The 20,743-nt window shown below is 41.7% G+C and overlaps 1 protein-coding gene across 5 annotated transcripts in view; it reads left to right on the top strand.

The window, feature by feature from the left end:
* The window catches only part of LOC138165296 (FGGY carbohydrate kinase domain-containing protein-like), a 545,803-nt gene that overhangs the window by 4,063 nt on the left and 520,997 nt on the right, over window positions 1-20,743 (top strand). For 2 of the 5 annotated variants that reach the window (XM_069093464.1, XM_069093466.1), the window contains exon 2: window positions 17,749-17,962. In XM_069093464.1, the coding sequence (XP_068949565.1) occupies window positions 17,749-17,962 (214 nt within the window). Of the gene's footprint in view, window positions 1-17,748; window positions 17,963-20,743 lie in introns of those variants that run through there. The other 3 variants (XM_069093465.1, XM_069093467.1, XM_069093469.1) reach the window with 2 other exon arrangements.

The raw sequence follows: 20,743 nt of genomic DNA, 5'->3' as shown, positions 1-20,743 counted from the left end.
TTCTCACTCTCTCTTTCTCTTTCTTTTTTCTCTTTCCCTTCCTTCCTTCCTTTCTCTTTCTCTTTCCTTTTTTTTACTCCATATGGGACTTTTCTTTGTCTCTTAGACTTTCTCATGGCCTATGAACAGCAGCAGGATAGTTGGATCAAAGGGTTTGAGAAAGATTTACATTAGAAACGTGCGTGGGTAATTGTTAAATCTATACCTAACAATTAAAAGAAGTTAGGAATGTTGTGAGGGGACTTTCTGACCTTGTGAAGTTAACCTTATGGAAAATGATCATGTCCTCTCAGAAACTGGTTGGTGGTACCACTGTTGGTGAAAAAGTAATGAATGAGATAATGAGATGAGCTTCAGTTGCAGCCCTTCTCATGTCCTAAATGTGCATATGCCCTCTCTTGCCTAAAACAATGCCCTGGTTCTAAAGCTTACCTCCCTCAAAGTTGCCCTTAGTGGGAAAATCAAATATGGTGAAACAGATGAGTCATTCTCCCAAAAGGAAGAGTAGAAAGAAAAAAATCCTAGAAAACCTATGAAAGCACAGAAAACGTCTGACATATGGAGTGTTCCACATTCATAGTCCAATTTTATAAAGAAAAAAAAAAGGTGGCTTCTTATTTTACTTCTTTGGGGCCAAGCTTGGTCATTCTAATTTCAAAATATTCAATTTCAATTGTTGATGTAAAGGGAGAAAACATTATCGTAGTCATCATGTATGTGGTTTTCCTGTTTCTGTTGGTTTTTCTTGGCATCTATTCATATAATTCTTTACGTGCTTCTCTGTGTTCATCTATTTATTGTTTCTTAGGTCACTATAATGATTCCATTATATCTATGTAAGAGAGTTTCTTTTGGCATCTCTGAGTTGATGGGCATTGATTTTATTGATAGTTCTTTGCTGTTATTACAAGAAGTGTTATTAGAAATTATTTGGTACATATGGGGAGTTCCTTTATATTATTGAACCTTTTAGGAATATCTTCCTAATAGTGGGATATCTGGATCAAAGGGTATGGCCATGCTTAGTCACTTTCTTAGCGTAATTCTGAATTGCTTCCCATAATGGTTGGGCCAAATCATAAATCCACCAACGATGTATGAATGTGCCAGTTTTTTCCACAATCCCTGCAGCACTTAACTGTCCTCATCTTTGCCAATTTGCTAAATTGTGCAGTAAAACTTTTGACTCATACTTTTCCTATTATTAGTGCTTCTGAGGCTCCTTTCATATGATGCTTAATAGTTTGTAATTCTTTTGAGAATTGTTTATATCTCTTTGATAGCTGGTTAGAGGGTGGAAAATAATGGAGAGAGAATTGAGGCAGGGAGGTCAATGAGAAAGCTCCTTGTTGGGCATGACCTTGATGACATCCTTTGTTATCTTTGACAGGTTGGTTTTTGATGTCCTATAATTCAGAGTACCTGTGATTCCACAGTTTGGGGCACTCCCTTGATTGATTTAAGCACATCTTACACTTCTTTCTGTTAATTACTGTGTGATACAATGGAAGTAACATTGAACTTGGAAGAATATGATTGGAATTAAAATCCCAAGTTGTATCTCTTCCCCTCCCTCCCCCCTGCTACCTGTGTGACCTTGGGTAAGTCATTTAACTTTCCAACTCTAAAGCTATCATACTGTCCCTTAAGTTCTCTGGTCCTCATTTTTCTCATCTGTAAAATTGGAGGGTTGGCCTCAATGGCCTCTAAAGCATCTTCTAGCTTGAGATCTAGGATCCTGAGGTGAAGAGCCTCTCTTTGCTTAGCTAGGAGCATCCTCCGATGTTTGACACGGAATTTGCCATTAGTGAGGAACTCAAAGCTTTTCCTTTTAGATGATGAAGCCTGTCAAAGTTAGTGTTACTCTGGCATAGCCCTCAAAAACCCAGAGTCAACTTTTTGCCAGGAAAAGATACAGGATCAGGACATTAAGAAAGATTAGGGTTGCACTTTGCAAATTTTAAATGGCTCAATATTAATGCTGTGATTTATGCCCTTGCTTCCCTATGATGAATGCTATCGGTATTTGTGTTCAACCCCAAAGAGTTGCAACAGGGCCTTTTACAGGAAGGACAGACTCTCCTTCAATTTGTTTTACCCTTGAGGCCTCATTCTTTAGTCCCGTCACCTTTAGCCCTGAAATTACAATTCTAGACTGAGCAAGTGGGGTCAACACTGAAATGGGCCAGGGAACCAGACTGGCCTCTGGGTGGGAATTGTTTCAGAGGAAGGAGTTTCATAATCTACTGTGAAAAACTGATCTTGTTGTCCTACCTAGAACTGGCCTGAGCTTGCCAGAGGTAATTATGGCTAGTGGGTTTGTTTGTGTGTTTTTTCCATTGGAGTGGCTTTCTGGTAAGAGGTAAGAGCTATGGATTTCATCCAGGATGCTAATTGTATGTAATATTGTTCCTTTAGGGCAAATGTTCTTAAACTTTATTTATGTCCAGGCTTCTTTTGCCAGTCTGGTAAAGCTTACGGACCCCCTCTCTGAATGCTGCTTTTAAAATTTTAATTATACATATTTTTTTCAAGCATCAAAAATTCACCATCTCTCTTTGACCCTCCCCCTTCCCATTGCAATCAAAAGACAAACAAAATCCCAGTGACAAACGTGTAGTTAAGCAAAACAAATTTCTTCATTAGGCACATCAAAAAAAAAAACATTCCTCATTCTATCTACACTCTACGTTCTTCACTTTTCTGTCAGCAGATGAGTAGAATGTTTTGTCATCAGTCCTCTGGAACTGTAGTGAATCATCATGCTGATTGGAATTCCTAATTTATATTTATCATATTATTTCATTATATAATTTGTTCTTCTGGTTCTACTCACTTCACTCTACATCATTTCTTAAAAATCTTCCCAGGTTTCTCTGAAACCTTTCCTATCAACATTTCTCATAGCACAATAGGATTCTATCACATTTGTATATTATAACTTGTTCAACCATCTTCCAATTTATGAACACTCCCTCAGATTCCCATTTTTGCCACCCCGCAAAAAGAGCCACACTTATTTTTGTGCATTCTTAGAGTTTGTTTTGCTTAGGCATAATTCTTCCCTTAATCTACCTTTCTTCTGATTCCTCATTATTTCCCTTATATTTTCCTCTTGAGTGAAATGTATTTCTTTACCCAATTGTCCCCTCCACTGACCAGTTCAGAGAAGTTCAAGTATTAGCTGCTCCCCTTACCCCTTCCTCCTTGTTTATATAGATGGGATAATTTTCCCTTGACTTCCTTTCCCAAAGGCCCAACCAAGTGCTATACATTTAGAAATGTTTAAACTTCAAAGTTTCTCTGTAGTTGTAGTGTTTTGATTACTAATGTCTAGAAGTCATTTATTTCACTGGAAATCTGTTTTTTTTTCCCTTGTGGGATTATATTTTTTCCTGGTTAAATTATTCTTAGCTGTCATATAGGTTTTTTGACTTCTTTAATATCACTTTCCAAGCTTTCTGCTTCATTACAGTTGTGACTGCTAAATCCTGTGTGATCACAACTATAATTCCTCAATATTTGAATTCTTTCTTTCTTGATGTTTGCAGAATTTTTTCCTTTGATTTGGAAGCTTTGGATTTTCAATGTAATGTTCTTGCATCTCTTTATTTGAGGTTTTTTTCAGGAGGTGACATGTAAAGGAGTTGATGAATGCTGTTTCCATTTTTCCTTCTGGTTCTAAGATTTCAGAGCATTTTTCTTTTAAGATTTTTTTTTCTTTTTTGGAGGGCAATTTGGGGTTAAGTGACTTGCCCAAGGTCACAGGCTAGTTTTTGTGTTATGTCTGATGCCGGATTTGAACTCAGGTCCTCCTGACTCCAGGGCCGGTACTCTATTCACTGGGCCACCTAGCCACCCCCTTTTAAGATTTCTTAAACATGATGTTTAGCTTCTTTTTTGGGGGGAGGAGTAATGGTATTTTGGTAGTTCAATAATTCTTATTTTCCTCTCTTTAATCTGTTTTCCAGGTGAGTTGTTTTTGCTCTGAAATAACTTGAATTTTATTTCTATCTTTCTTAAATCTTTTGATTTTGTTCTAATATCTCTTCTCATTTCCATTGTTTCATGGAGTCATTGCCTTCCATTTAGTCCATTCTAATTTTCAGGGATTTTATTGCTGGGACAAGATTTTGTACTTCTTGTGCCAGACTTAATTCTCTTCCCATTTTTCTTTCACATCTTCCCTTTCTTTTCCATTTCTTCCCTCTAGAGATCTCATTTCATTTATAACAACAAACATTTTTAACTTTTGTTTCACCTCTTCCCAGAATTCTAGTTGAATTTGTGTCACAGATGTGTTTTACTTTGAAACTTTGTAGATATTTTGGAGTTAGTCTCTTCTACTATTGTTGTGTCTTGAGTGTCCCTGTAAGAGTAATAGCTTTTTAGACTGGGTTCCTTCCCCCCCCACCTTATTTCTTTACTTATCCTTCTAACCACTTTCCTGATTTCAGATGTGATGTAAGGACACATTTCTGAGCCCTTTTGGAAGGAAAGTCTTATCTCGTTTTGTTGCTGCTTCCATGGAATGTTGATCTCAAGTACCTCAGATCTGAGCACTTGCAGGCTTTCAGTGCTCCCCAAGTGATCTGATCCAGGTTCTTGAGCTAGATCTGAGCAACAATAGAATGCTATTGTACTCAGCCATTATTAGTAATCTGGGAAGATCTGTTGGTCCAGAGTGACAGAACTAAAGGCTCCCCTTTGTCCTGGGATCCCTGCCACATACATTCCTCTTCCATCTTCAGACTAAGCTAGAAACTGGAACTGAGATCCCTCTCTGCTCCTGGGATCTGAACCGCCACAAATTACTGCTTGCTTCTGAACTCCCTCCTTTTTCTTGGTCCTGTGACCTCTTTACCCTGGGTGTACCTTTATGTACAAAGACCCTCCTCAATACATCTTTGATCTGTGACTTAGAACTGGGTAGTAAATAATGTAATTTCTAACTGGCAAGGGATTCTGTCGAAGTTCCCAGTCTTGGTCTAGAACTTCCTTTTACTGTAGTGGATAGTGAATAGTTGGAATTTTTTGTTTGATGTGCTCCTGGCCAGGTCCCATCCCCAGTGTCCACATACCTTTCCTTCCATCTCTCTATGCCAACTTGGTCTGGGAAACAAACAAACAAACAAACATGATTCACTGTGATTTTTTTCTTGGACTTCCCTATCAGGATTTGGTTTAGTGAGTTTTCCATATATGTTTGAAGGAGTTTGTGGTCTATAGTTCTTCCTGTTACTCCACCTTGGCTGTAGCCAGAATATTCATGCAGTTAAGTGGTACAGTGGAGAGAGTACCCATCCTCCCATTCTGGAGTCAAGAAGATGTGAGTTCAAATCCAGTCACAGAAATGAGCTACCTGTGTGACCCTAGTCAAGTCACTTAACCTCTGTTTGCTTCAGTTTTCTTATCTGTCAAGTCGGGATAAATATTACCTATCCCCCAAGGTTGTTGTGAGAATAAAATGAGATATTTATTGTAAAGCACTTCACACAATGTGTGGCACCTAGTAAGGACTATATTAATGTTTTCCTCCTCCTCCTCCTCCTTCTCTTCCTCTTCCTCCTCCTCCTCTTCCTCCTCTTCTTCTTCTCCTCTTGTCCTTTTCCTTCTCCTCCTCCTCCTTTCCCTCCTCCTTTTCTTCCTCCTTTCCTCCTCCTTCTCCTCCTCCTCCTCTTCCTCCTCCTCCTCCCAGTGTCTTGCACATAGCAGTTGTTTATTGTCTGACTGATTTTGGGTATCCTCAGCACTAGGAGTATTCAAAGACATGATACATACTCTCAAGGAACTTTTAGTGTATCTTTGAAAACATGCTGTATACACATTAAAAAATTAAGGAAAAACTTGGAAATACTACATTATAAACCTTAGCTTAGAGGTAAAGACAATAACTAGTGTTCAAGTTCCAGGGAGAAAGGGATCGTTGTGAGCAGGGGTGGTTAGGGACTGGATGGTCCAGTGCTGAGGCTGGGAAAGTGGGTAAGAGTGAGACATGGATACTCAAAGGGAGACTGTCTTTTGCCTCTTTCTGTATCCCTAGCACTTAGCATGCTACCTAGCATACAGTAGGTGCTTAACAAATGTTTATTGATTGATTGAAGAGACTAGCCTTCAGGGCTTGTTCTCTAGTGACTTTATAGGACACTTAGGATCTCCTTGGTTGGCTAACCTCAGTGCCCAGCAAAGGATCTTGACAAATATACATTGCATTGAATTATATTAAAGATACGGATGATAGCTGTGTGCCCATAGTCAAGTCTTTGGGCTTTGATCTTGGCCTCTGTCACATAGGTCATAGAAAAATAATTATTATAATAATAGCAAACATTGCTATATAGCTTTGAGATTTGTACAGTACTGCATGCATGATCTCATTTAGGTCTCATAACTCTGTGAGGTAGGTTCTGTTATTATCCTTATGAAGAAATGGAGTCTGAGAGAAGCAGAGTTATTTTTCCACGGTTCCCTAGCTGGTGGGGATCTGTCTGATCTTCCTGATTCTCAGACCAGTGTTCTACACAAGGGATGAAATCCCAAGTCACACACACCTAACCAGCAACAGCAAAGGTAAACTGAGTCACAAGGTCATCTAGGCACCTGGATAGTTATTTACCTTCAGCAGGGAGGGACACCCTGCTTTAAAAAGGGAAGAGATTCCCAGGACAGTTTTCTTTGAAACATTTGGCTCAAAGAAATGTCCTTGTGTTTTAAGGATAAGTCCAGTTCAGAAATCAAAACCAGACCCACTTTTAAGCACTTAATCTCTGGCCTCTTGGTAGCTGCAATGACTGGGAGAAAGATGACCCAGGTTATATTTTTGACTCCTTGTGGGCCAATACTTCCCTTTCTGTGGAAGATGGATGTCATGGTGTGATGCCTTGGCATGGTACAAAGACCAATGGCCTGGGAGTTCTAGTGTCAGCTGTTTCAGCTGGAGGGAGAGGGTGGCCTCTGGCAGCTCATTTATTCTCTCTGGGCCTCCACTGCACAATATGGACAAGAATGAGTTCTGAGATCCACCCAGTTCAAAGAATTTCACAACTCAGTGACTCATTTGTGGCCTAGTTGGTGGTGTGCATCCCTGGGTTGAATTTTACCTCTGTTCTTTGCAAGCGTTGTGACAGTGGCCAAGTCACTCTCCCTTTCATGGTCCTCAGTTTCCTAATATGTAAAATCAGGGGATGACTTCTAATGACTTTCCAGCTGTAGATATATTATCATATGTACCTTATGGTAACCTTGAACTTATCACATCAAACTTCTGGAGAGGTTCCTGTAGGTTCCATGGCCATGAACTATTTCCTCATCCCTTCACCCTGGCCATGATGATATACCTTTGGTTTTATGCATCTGAACCTAGGATTTCATTGGTGCGAGGAACTTGCTCTGCCAATGGAGATCTTAATTGCCCAGAGTCACTGAGAATCCGGTGACTTTTCCTAAAGTCACATAGCCAGGGTTTTTTTGTTTGTTTTTGTGAGGCAATTGGGGTTAAGTGACTTGTTCAGGGGCACACAGCTAGTAAGTGTCAAGTGTCTGAGGCTGGATTTGAACTCAGGTCCTCCTGACTCCAGAGCTGCTGCTCTATCTACTGTACCACCTAGCTGCCCCACAGCCATGTTTTAAAGGAGGGACTTGATCCCAAGCATCGTGGCTCCAAGGCCAGCTTTCTCCCCAGCAATGTTGCTTCTCCTTTGATTGGCACTCAATATTCCAGGAGTGTATCTGATGTATAGACCAAGAAAAACTACATAATCGATAATTTTTTTAAATGGTTGTGGGAATGGAATAGGAAGGAGGGAGGCCTAAGCATAAGAGGAGGAGGGTGACTTGTTCTCTAAGTTCAGGTTACTCTGTTGTATTTCAGTGAGATCTGTGATCCCACCCATGCAGAAAGTCTATCTGGTGCAGATGGATTGCCGCCTATCCATGGCCTTTGTTCCCTTGCAGCTCATGTCAGTGTCCTCCTGTGGATTCTCCACAGAAAGTCTGCCCTGTGTGCCTTTCTTGAGATCTCTCAAAATGATACAAGGGCTAGTCATCTCAGGCAATCACACAGAGCTCTTCCAGACCCTTGGATGCTATGTTTATGCCTTACTTTGCTACACCCAAGAAATAATGATAAATACATCAAATGGCAGAACTGGAAGCGGCCTCAAAGGTCCATCTCACTTTACAAAGGACAGGAAAAGAATGCTTCCATCCCAGTGTCAGGTCTATCTATGATTAATGATGAAGAGTTGTATCAATGGACTTAGAATCTGTTCCTGATTCCTACCAAATTCTAGCAGCTTTCTGCTCAATCTACTTTGAATTAAACAAGTTTATATTGATTCTTATTTATTCTGTATACACACAAAAAATATACACATGTATTTGTCTCCCTCATTAGAATGTAAATATGTTGAAAAGAAAAATTGTTTCTTCATCTATATATGATGGGAGTCCCACAGGCTCTATCACATAGAAGACACTTAAAAAATTTGTTGATGAATTTATTTATTATTATTATCATCATTGCTGTGTCCTTGTCCCCATGCCCTTCATAGGCTACTCCCCCCATAACTGTAACATCTCATGATTACAACAATTGAGTCGGGAGGTGAAAGCCCTTTAATTCCACCTGGAATGCTCTCCCTCCTCTCCTCCACCTTTTGGGATCCCCAGTTCCCATTGAAGCTTGCCTCAAACATTGACTCATAGACAAGAACTTTTTTAAGGGCCCTTTCAGCTGTGATTCTATGATCCTATGACCTTCCCTCTCTTCTCCCTTCCAGATTCTGACTTCAAATTACCTTGTGTTTATTTTGTATATATTAATGTATGTCCGTGTTATCTTCCCCAATAGAATGTAAACTCCAGAAATGCCCTTTGTTGTGCCATGCTTTCTCTCCACTTAAGAAGATTATAATGTATTGCAGTAGTTGAAGCTAAAATAACATCAGCTGTTTTGATATACAAAAAGAGTAATTGAGTCCTGATTGCTATGGTCTTGAGAAGGAGGGCTCTGAGAGTTCAGAGAAGACCTAGGTGTAATGTTAATGGGATTTAAGATATTCCCTGCCCATTAATAGACCTCACATGGGGTCCATTAAGGAAAGCTTGCTTAGGGAAGGCTTGCTTAGAGGGAGCCTTTAACTCCTTTTTCTAATTTCTAATGATGCTCTGCGTCAGGAGGGTAGTGATGCCTTCTGTCTCTGAGAAGTGAACATATACTCTGAGTTGGTATTTGGTCGAGATTCTGAGTGTCCATATGTTCAGAGCCCTCTGACTGCTCAGATGGGAGGACTCTCTCCATTCAGTGATGCATGTAAAGTATATAGTTGATTCAGGCAGTCAGAGCCCTGTCTGTTGGTCTTTATTTCTCTACCTGTATTTTCTCTGAAGTTCAGGGTGCTGACTTTTCCCCTGAACTAGTGAATGTAATTAAAAAAAAAAGATTGTTGACCCCTTTAACAGCTATCCTTCCTACTAAAGCAGATCTAAAAACCTGTGCTAGCCGTAGTCCTGGGTATGCCAGTGGGGTTGCCGCTATACTAGGTCATAAGATTCACAAATAGAAGTGAGGGGTCTAGTTCCTTGTTTGTTGTTCCTTCATTTCAATTGTATCCAACTCGTCATAACTCCATTTGGGTTTTTCTTAGCAGAGATGCTGGACTGGTTTGCTATTTCCATTTGTCATTTCCTTCTCCAATCTAAAGCAGGCTGAGAGAGGAGACAAGATTTCACAAAAAGTGATTTGGAGCCTCAGAGCTGGAAGAGACCTCCAAGGCTATCTAGCCTAATCTGCACCCTAATATGAATATCCTTTATACCTTCCCTGACAGTAGAGTCCTCCAGCCAGCACAGAATGATGCAGTAGCCATTGCCTCCTCAAACAGTGTATTCTACTTTTGTCTGGCTCTAATTGGTAGTATTTCCTTAAAGTAATCCCGAACTTACCTCTTTGCAAATTGTTCAAGAACTGATTGTTCTTGGTTGTTCCTTCTGTGACCAAGTGGAACAAGTCTAGTTCTTCCTGTGTAGGATAGCCATTCAAAGACTTAGAGGTCAATGACATGTTTCCCATAAATCTTCTCTTCTTTGGGCTTTGGAACATCCCTCAAGTTCCTTCCAGTCAACCTGTGGTTTTCTTGGGCTCCAGTCCATTCACTGTCCAGATCTATTTCCACTTACCATGCTCTAATTTCCCAATATCTCTCCTAAAACTTAGACTTGAGCTGGTCTTGAAGGATGGGTAGGAAAAGTGGGGGGAAAGGACTTTGAGCATGGGTGCTGGAGGGGCCTTGATGGTGGGGGGTCCATGCCAGGATTGGGGAAATGGGGAGATGAGGGAGGGCAGATGTGCCTAGTCACATATCATAGACTTCAAGCAGTGGTTCTTAACCTTTTTGGTGTCCTAGATCTCCTTGGCAGTCTGGTAAGATCTGTGGCCCCCCTTGTCAGAATCAGGTTTTTAAACAAAAATAAAATAAAATACTGAGGATTGTAAAGGAAATCAATTATACTGAAATATAATCATCAATGTATTAAAAGAAAGTGTCCAGATCCCAAGTTAAGAACCAACCCCTTCTGCAGAGCCTTAAAAGATCTAATAGATATATTCATCTTACATCTCCTACCTCATAGATTTGGGGTCGTAAATGACCTTAGAGGCTGTAGAACCCAACACCCCCATTTTATAGATGAAATAACTGAGAATCTGAGAAATGAAGTGTTTTGTCTTAGGCTCACACAGTCCATCAGTGTATGAGATTCAACCCGGGCAGGTTTATCCCACCTTTTCTGGACAACAACCTTTTCCTTTGACATCTCTAACAAGGAATCACCCAATCTCTACTTCAAGATCTCCCATGATAAAATATTCAATGGTGCTCATTCCATTTTCTGACCACTGTAAATATTAGGACCTTCTTATATCAAATCAGAATCTTCTGGAAAAAAAGAATAGGCAGATCTCCTAATAGCCTACTATACATGGCAAGCTCAAAGATCACAGAATCTGATCACCTTATTTGGGCACTGGAAGGGGTATTGGTGGCTATCTAGTCCAACCCACACAGGAAAGAAACCCTCTGTGAGTTCACATAGAGCAGGAACTTCCAGAGGAGAAAAGTCCCTCTGCTGATATAAATTAGCACCTTCTCTGAAACTTATAGTCCTAGAAAGTTGTATGCTATGCTAGCAATAACTTTTATAGCCAGAAGACCTGTGTGTGAATTCTGGCTCTTCTTCTGACTACAAATGGAATAACTTTCACGATCTTTCCTGTTTCTGTTCTTTAGGGTCCAGAAGGATAAGCAGAATCCCTCTTCTTTTTAGTAGCTGCTCAAACAACTAAAAATAGGCATGATGGCTGCATGCTCCCACATCCTCTCTTCTGCTGGCCCAGCTTCACTAGTTCCTTTAATGGTCCATCTTCCCCCTTATGCTCTCCAGTTCTCCCTCCATCCTCCTTATCTCTGGGGATGGTCAATTTGGTCGACCAGAATTTGAGGCCCCCAAATGCATATAGTACTCTCATGGTCCAATCCCTTCATGTTACAAATGAAGAGACCAAGTTGTGATTCAGTAACATAAAGTGATTTGTCCAGGGTCACACAGTGACAGTCAGTGACCAAAGTGGTTCTAGGCAGGCCCAGGTCTTCTGGCACAACCCAGTGCATTGCCCCCTTCCGAGGCAGCTGTTTTCTAATTGGACATAGTCAGCTCTTCTTTAATCTACAATCTTCCTGAGAGCCCATGTAGTACTGCTGAGGATGGGTGCCGGGAAGAGTACTGGAGAGTCAGTGTGTTGAGGTGGAGAGAGTGAAAAGCCTAGAATCCATCCATCCGTCCGTCCGACCGTCCATCCGTCCGTCCGACCGTCCATCCGTCCGTCCGTCTGTCCATCCATCCATCTATGAGACATGAGCCATGCTAGGCCCTGAGGACCCAAAGTCCTCACCCTCAAAGAGCTTATGCTTTATTGGGGGAGTCACCATATACCTTAATATATATGAAGATAACTTCAAAGGAGTTACAAGGCTGTTTAGGGAGGGAGGGCACTAGAGGCTGGGAATGGAGGGAGGAGGCTAAAGGAAAGGATTCAGATTGAAGTTGGAGCTCGGGAGGGGTCTCTCCTTACCTCAACCTCTTAGAACCTTCTCTTTGTGTATCACCAGGTCTCCTGACTATTCTCCCAGCCTTCTTTCCACACTTAGAATTATGATAATAGCTGGCATTTATTAAGTACCTATTATGTAATAAGGACTGTACAAATGTTATCTCATTTTATGTTTATAATAACCTAGTGAGATAGGTGCTGCTGTTTTCTCCGTTTCAGAAAATTGAGGCTTACAGAGGGTGAGTGACTGGCTAGGGTCACATAGCCAGCAAGTGTCTGAGGTTGGATTTGAACTCAGGTTTTCCTAATTCCAGGTCCAGCATTCCACCCACTGTTAGAAGAGACCTCAGAGCCCATTTAGTCTTACCCATACCTGAAAAATAAATCCCTGCTCTTTTCTTTCCACCCTAGGTCATCCAGACTCTGCTTGAAGACCTTCAGTGGGGATCGGAGTGCCCTCCCAGGGCATTTATTTATTCTGTAACATTGCATGCATTGTTAGGCAGATACCAGGCCTCATCCTCCATGTTCCATCCCTGTCCTTTAGTTCTTGGCTGTTCTCTCTAAAGCCCAGCAGACTTTCTTCATGTGTACTGTGAATGAGCAGTCCATGGAGTTCCAAAGGTTAAAGTTTAGAACTCCATGGGCTGGTCCTTGTCAGTGCCTGCTCTTTTCACAGAGAGAGCCACCTGATCTGTCTCATAGTATAGAAATATCCCGGAGCCAGCCAGCTAGTGACCCCTAGATTTAAAGGCCTTCTCTATCTTAGACATTTGAGGAGACCAGCATTTAAGAATCAGGAAGGAAGGGAAGGTAAGCTGATCCAGGCTGGATAATTGTGGCCTTAGTCAACCAATCCTCTGCTACTCAATCATTCTTTTTTTTAATCCTAACCTCCCAGCATCCCATTTTCAGAATGAGGTTTGTTCCTTTCCTTGAATAGCTACAATGTTTTTATCTACAATGGCCTCCTTCCTCTCCCCTCTTCCTCCCTCCCTCCCTCTCTCCCTTCCTCCCTTCCTTCCTTCCTCCCTTCCTCCCTCCCTCCCTCCCTTCCTTCCTTCCTTCCTTCCTTCCTTCCTTCCTTCCTTCCTTCCTTCCTTCCTTCCTTCCTTCTTCCCCCCCCTCTCTCTTTCTCTCTTTCTGCCTGCCCACAGTTAGCCTGTCTTTTGAAGAACCAGATGAGAAGTCTGCAGTTTCCTTTGAATGTATTTCTAATAATATTTATGCAGACTGTTATTTAATGAACCATGTAAATATTGATCACGCAAAGCAGACCTTTGATCCTCAACAAATTTTTTAAAAAGCCTTTTTCCTTCTGAGGGCAAGAAGAAGAGACAGGTTTCATTGTAGATTCTTTAAGGAGTCATGCCAAGAAGGTTGGCAGGCTCTGGTGGTGGGGTGGGGGAGGCATTCAGGTAAAATGGTGTTTGGATTCTCTCACTCTCCTACCTTTCTGTCCTTTCTTTCTTCAATTCCCCCTGGCTTCCTCCAAATCTCAGCTAAAATCCTACCTTCTGTGAGAAGCCTATGCTGATCCCAATTAAAAACTCATGTCTTCCTTCTCCTGTTCACCTCCAATTTGTTCTGTACGTCTCTTGTTCGTACATAGTTGATTGCCCTCCCCCATTAGGGTGCAGGTTCCTTAAGTACAAGGATTGCTTTGGTCTTTTTGTATTCCCAGGGTCTAACACAGAAACTAGTATGTAATAGATGCCTATTGACTGCCTGTCTGCCTTGCTCAATGCACACGTCCCATGCCACCATTTCCTCCTCTCCTCTGTGATGTGATGTTCCTTTAGGTTCCCACAGAAGTTTCACAATTGCTTAAAAGTTAAAGTTAATAAAGGACACAGCCTTTCACTACCAGTGAAGAACAGGGTGGAGGGAGGGAGTGATCAGGAAGGATGTGGCTTTCACTTCCCACTTGGAAGATGGTAAGAGACAGGAGAGTGTGATGTTTCCCATTTGGGAACTGTCTTTTTTTTCAATGTGTGTGAGTTCTGAAGGCTTGCATGTGGACTGGGAAACCTTTGGGGTCAGGCTCTGCTGTCCTGGGGAGCAGTCCTTCGAGTACAGAGAGGAGGGGGTCTCCTTTGAAGCCAGATGACATGTCAGGGAATTCATGAGTGAACGGTGTGTCCACAAAGCCTCCTAGCACCTGACAGTGTTTTTTGCAAGAGGCAAGGCTCATGTTTCGGGGAGCCTGCCCCTTGAGCAACCTCAGGGCCAGCATGCCTTTGCTTATGGGCTTTAGATGTGGAGAAGTAGAGACCAGTGCTGTTTCACTTCTTGTTTCACTTAGGAATTATTTTTATTATGTGATGTCTCTGAAAGATTTAGTTAAGATGTGTTACTCAGACTAAGGGCAGCTGAGGTAGAAGTGATGTGCCAATCATATGTACTTCCTTATGGTTCTACTAATCATCTTTATGACTTCCGAAGTCCAACCAGAATCTCCATGGCCATCGCAACTGTTAAATTCCTATAAACATGTTAGAGGTGAAAAAAATGTCGGCTATGAATGTCGAAAATAAGTGTCTCTGTATGTATTTGAGATTTTCTAAAGGTTTATCATATCCATGCTATACCATATGCTATGTTATTGTTACCCCACTAGGCTCACGTTGGCTGTGGGCTGCCTGCATATGGCGGGTGACCTTAGCAAAGACATCAAATCTGCCCTTATTTCATAGCCTGCATAAAAATCATAGGAGTAGATGGAAAGTGAGATTTCGAAATAGTGATGGGTTTGGCTAGGAGAGAGAAACAAAAAGAACCTGAAATCAGGATTGTTGTTTCAGAAAAGGAAAAAGCTTTGGAAGGAGCTAATAGTCATGGCTGAATCACTAGACCATCCCATCGTGTGGGGGAGAGAGGGATCTTCCCCTAACTTCCACTCTGGCTTAGTCAGAGGGCAGTGCCAAAATGTGTACGTGAGTATGTACATGCATCGGTGTGTGTGTGTGTATGTGTGTGTGTGTGTGTGTGTGTGTGTGAGTGTGTGTGTAAATGGAACAGAAAGGAACCAAAAATCTCAACCAGTTTTAGAGCTGTTCATCCTTGTTTCTCATGCATTTGTACTCAATGCGCGTTTGTTAAATCCCTATCATGTGCAAAACAGTGTGCTAGGATATAAAGGCAGAAAAACAATTGGAGAAGGCCATGTGCATGACAGCCCAGCAACAGAAAATATACATGAAGGAACTTCCAGATGGAAAAATGGTAATAATTAGAGGATCGGGAAAGGTAGGCAGCAGTGCCAGAGCTGGGCTTCGACAGCAGCTAAGAGACGGAGGAGAGGAGGGAAGAGGGAAGAAAAGAAGTCACTGAAATCCCTCCTCGTCCTCTGAGTCTGGGCTGAAGTTTCCATTAAGGGAGCAGACATTCTGAATGGAAGCTTCCTTTTGTTACCCCTTTCCCCTCTCGTGCCTGCCTGCCTCACTTCTCTCTCAAAGGCCTTCCTTTGGTGAGAGTCAAAATTAAAGTGAGAAAAGAGGGGAAATTGTTGAGAGGGAACCAGCTTAACTGAGCTGTCTCTGCTATATCTCATGGGCAGCTGTCACGCGTCTGCTGGCCAACATTCCCAAACTTCTCAGCATCCTTGGGTGCACATTTAAATGGCAAAACTTCTAGTTTTGGATGTCTGGCTTGCAGGATTGCTCAGGTCATAAGCAATTGTCCGATACGATGCCTACATCGGGTCTTTAACGTGAGTCGGGGGATTTTCTGAGTGTTGTTGGGGCACTGTGCTTTGAATAGCACATCTGGAGGAAAAGGATGGGCAGAAGGTTCTACCAAATGTGTTTTTGTGACAAGAGATTCTGAGAGACACAGAGAAATATAGAAACAGAGGGACAGAAATATAGATAGATCGATCGATAGGCAGATAGATGGATAGATGAGATATACCAATATGTGCATCTGTATATATATATATATATGTATGTGTATATATATATATATATATATATAAAGAGAGAGACAGAGAGAGAGAGAGAGAGACAGACAGACGGAAATGGATAAACAGAGACAGAAAAAGAAGCAGAGAAAAGTAGTCCAGTTCTGTAATACCAAGGAAGCCTCAAATGTACTACTTCCCATAATTCCTGCAGCTCTTCAAGGTTCTGGAAGGGAGAAAACACTGGCCATCAGGCCCCTAGTCCTTCCTCTCTCACTGCCCTCTTTTTGGGTTCTTTCCCAGTTTGCTGGCACTTAAGGCTACATTTGTAACCTGAACCAGCTTTCCAATGACTTCCTTGTCTGCCCTTGATGGAGAGAGGATTCAGGTGTTGTCAGTAACAGGCAGTAGCAGCCCAGAAGGCCTATGCAGCTGCCATGGAGAGAGTTTGTGAGCAGCAGCTTTAAATCAAGCATATTAGGAAAGTGAAGAAAATTGGGGAAAAACTAGTGAAAATGATGGTGGTCTTCCTTGGCAAGGATGCTGCTGTCATCAGTAGGAAATGGTCTTTAAATTGTTATTTTCCAAGTGAAGATGAATTTGTCCTGGTTTAGTAGCCACACTCTCTCACGGAGGCCCCCCTTGGGGTTAAATATAGCAGATTCAGCTCTTCATTGGTTTGTCCATCAGGGATGGACAGTGTAAGTGGATAACATATTGGATACAGAATTGACCAGGAGGTGGGGAATGAGCTGGGATGCCTTTGGGAAATTGCAAAGATGTTTTTAATGATACCGAACTTCTCCTGGGAAAAAAAAAATCAGTCATGTAACAGGCTTCTTTTAAATACCTACTATGTACTAAGCCTTAGCTGAGCAGGCAGCCAACCCAAAAGCTGTGCCTAGAAAAAGAAAACAACAAGAACATTTGTTTACATTAAATAAGGATTTGTATTTTGTTTTAAGGTTTGCAGAGACTTTTACATGTGATCTCAACTCCCAACCACTCAGTGAAAATTATGTCATTATTACTCCCATCTTCCAGATGAGGAAATGGATGCTCAGAGCAGTGCTGTGGCTGCTGAGGGTCCCAGAGCTAGACTCAAACTGTCTTCCTAATAATAGCTCACATTTATATAACACTTATCATGTACCAGCCACTGTGCTAAGCACTGTACAATGGTGATATCATTTAATGCTCACAGCAATCCTGCTGTTATTATGCCCATTAAACAGGTGAGGAAACTCAGAGAAATAGAGGTTCAGTGACTTGCCCAGGGTGACAAAGATGGAAAGTGTCCAAGGCTAAATTTGAACTCAGGGATCTTGAGCCCAGGTTCACCTTTCTATCTACCCTGCCATTGAGGGCTTATCAGATTGGTCTGACTGTTGCTGAACTCTTTTCAGTATGGAGTATTTGGCTGCCTTGATTACCACCCAACATAAAGGGTTTTCTTTTCTTTTTAAAGATCCTTGGGGGGGTGGGTGCTATTCAGACGTGGGATGACCAGAGGGTCTCTGAGGCATCCAGTGCCAATACAATGAATTGAGTGCTGGGGCTGGAGTCAGAGGACACACATGGACTACAGATCTCAACGTCATCCCATCAAGAAGCATTTATCAAGAATTGCTTATGTGTCAGGCTCTGTGCTGTGCACTGGGGATACTACCTAGGAAGGGGGCATTGTCGCCTCAGCTCCACTTGAGTCTCTAAACATATCTTGTCTTTTCTTGTCTAGCAGTTCCCACAGCATGGCCAGTGGAAAGCAGGAGCAGGTGAATTACTATGTGGGCATTGATGTGGGGACGGGCAGTGCCCGGGCGGCTCTGGTTAGTCAGCAGGGGACCCTTGCTGCTTATGCAGAGCACCCCATCGGAAAGTGGGAACCTCAAGCAGACCACCATGAGCAGTCCTCGGATGACATCTGGGCTGCGTGCTGCATTGTCACTAAGGTACGAGTGAGACCTGGAGACTCTGTTGGAAAGGTCAAAGAGAATGTCCTTGTTCAGGTGTAGGATGGCCCAGAGGGCCTCTGAGATTCTGTAGAAGGAGCATGGGGGTTGGAGTCAGAGGACCTCAGCTTGAGGGCTAGATTTGTTACTTCCTACCCATGTGAACTTGGGCATGACCCAAGGTGCCTCATAGTTCTATCTGTCAATGATGTTTACACCAGATTGAGCTGGACTCCTTGGGGAGGGAGGGAAACACTTGTGGGCTCATAGGATCATGGATTTAGAATCAGAAGGTATCTTAGAGATTTCATTTTGCAGATGGGGAAACCGAGGCCTAGGGAGGATAAGTGACTTTCCCAGTGAAATGCACGTGATAAGTAACAGTGCAAAATTGAACCCAGGTTCCACCAATCCAAATCCAGTGCTGTCCAGGGTACCTTGCTGCCTCTCCTTCCCTTTTTCAGATTTTGTGTGACTATTCTTTGTTCTATGCTAACCTGCAAAGGCTAGTGATAAAGAGCATCCTTTGTCCTCTATTTTTCTTTAAGGACTCTATTTTTTAAGTGCTGGTTTCTCTCTGCTCTCTGTTCTTGAATTTGTTCCTTTAAATATTCATGAGATGCTTGGTAATTTGCAGATGGACAATTCGCCATTCTGTCATTATTGATCAGTCTTCTCAAACATTAATGAGCCCTGTGCAGCTGGGAGCACCCACAGAAGAAGGGAAGGGATTGAAGAGCTGGGGAGAGATGATTGAGTTTGATAACTGAGAGATCTCTTCTCTTCTGACTGTTTAATTTTCCATTCTTTTTGGTGTGAATCGTCTCCTCTTCGCCCTAGGGTCTCTACTGTTTTTCTAGCACATAGCCTCTTTTGCCATTAAGGAAATTGTCAAGGAGAAAATGTAATTCCCTGATGAAAAGCTGCTTTAAAATAGTCCCACTCTAAGTATAGCTTGGTTTTAATGGCTAATTTTTATCATCTCCAAGTGATGACCAACTTATTACTTGTTTGCTTTCTAATGTTTCTACCAGTCATCATTGACTATTCATCAAAAGAGACACAGGGGAGCAAATAAAAAACACCTAATTTAGTCCAGATAAAAGTGGGGCTGAAGCATAGGCTTTAATCTCCATTGGTCTAGCTTTCCCTTATCTCTACTCTGCTGGGGTAGGTCAGCATCCTATTTTCCTAATTTTCTCCATTTGTGTATAAAATCATAAAATCTCAGAGGTGAAAGGGACTGACCAGGGTTCTCTTGACCACATTTCTGACTAGTTGTCACCCACTCCAGGACCCAAGTGGAGCGAGGAAAGGGGAGACAGACTTAGGTGTGTTGAAAAGAAAAGAAATGCTTTGAATGATGAGAGTTTCAAAGTAGCTGGGGCTGATATGGGAGGAAGTGAGCTGCCCTTCAGTGAAGGACTTCAAATAAAGGAGATATAACAAGTTATTTCAAACACTAGAGAGGGAATTCTGGCTGAGGTACAGGATAGAATACATGGTCTCCAAGGTCCCTTCCAGTTCTCTGTGTCTGTAAATTCTCTGATACATGATAAATAAGAGACTTTTTCAGATATGTATCATCACAAAAAAGTGAGACACCTTTTAGAAATATACAAAGCAGCATTCTTGATCATCGTAAAGAACTATACAAACCAGGTGGCAGAGTGAATAGAGTGCCAGGAGTCAGGAAAACCCAAGTTAAAAGCCAACATCAGACACTTACTAGCTGTGTGACCATGGGCAAATCACTTAACCTTGCTTGCCTCAGTTTCCTCCTCTGTCAAATGATCTGGAGAAGGAAATGTCAAACCATTCCAGAATCTTTGCCTAGAAAATCCCAAATGGGGTCATGAAGAGTCAGACATGATTGGAAAAAAACTGAAAAATAAAAAACAAACCCTAAATACTTAATAATAGATGAATGTCCTAATGAAGGAGAAGTGACACAATAGAATAGTGATGTGATTTTAGACCAGATAAATATAAATTTAAAAACCTATAAAGGATTCATTGAAGACTACTCCAGTGCTAAGCATAGTGTTCATCAGATGACTGAGGGAAGACATATGTACCAGACATACTGACCAGAAGTAAAGACTGTCCAGGATTGTGTGAGAGAACTCATATGTACTAAAAATGTAGCCCTGACCTCTTGTTTTTAAAGCCCAGAAAGACTCCTAATCAATAAATAAGGATTTATGAAATATGCCAGGTCCTGTGCTGGGTGATAGAGATACAAACAGAAACACTAAAGCCATCCATCCTATCAAGAAGTTATATTGAATCAGGGAACAGACTAAACCATTTATACCTATTAACCCATCAATCCTGCTACTGAGCATATGTGCCAAGAAAGTCTAAGACAAGAAAGAAAAGACATACACACAAATATATATGTACAAGTATATGTGCAGACATCTACATCTATGTCCATATGTATCTGTGTGTAGATGGACGTGCATATATGCATATACACACATATATATCAAGCTATTCATAAGAATACTTTTTGTTATTGTAATAGCACATTACAGAGGGAAAATAGGTCCACTGAGACACCATAGAGGCAGCTCAGTGGTACAGTAGAGGGAGAACTGGGGCTGAAGTCAGGAAGAACAGAGCTCAAATCTGACCTTAGATATTTATTAACTGTGTGACCCTGGGCAAGTCATTAGACCTCTGTTTTCTCTCAGTTTTCTCCGTTGTAAGATGAAGAATAACAGCACCTCCCTCCTCAGGTTGTTGTGAGGATAAAATGCTATACTCTTTGTAAAG

The sequence above is a fragment of the Petaurus breviceps genome, unplaced genomic scaffold (assembly GCF_028583685.1).
Source record: "Petaurus breviceps papuanus isolate PSGF00001 unplaced genomic scaffold, PetGlider_PUasm1.0 208, whole genome shotgun sequence".
Lineage (NCBI taxonomy): Eukaryota > Metazoa > Chordata > Mammalia > Diprotodontia > Petauridae > Petaurus > Petaurus breviceps.
The sequence above is the reverse complement of the archived record's forward strand: the minus strand, read 5'-3'. Positions and strand labels throughout refer to the sequence as shown.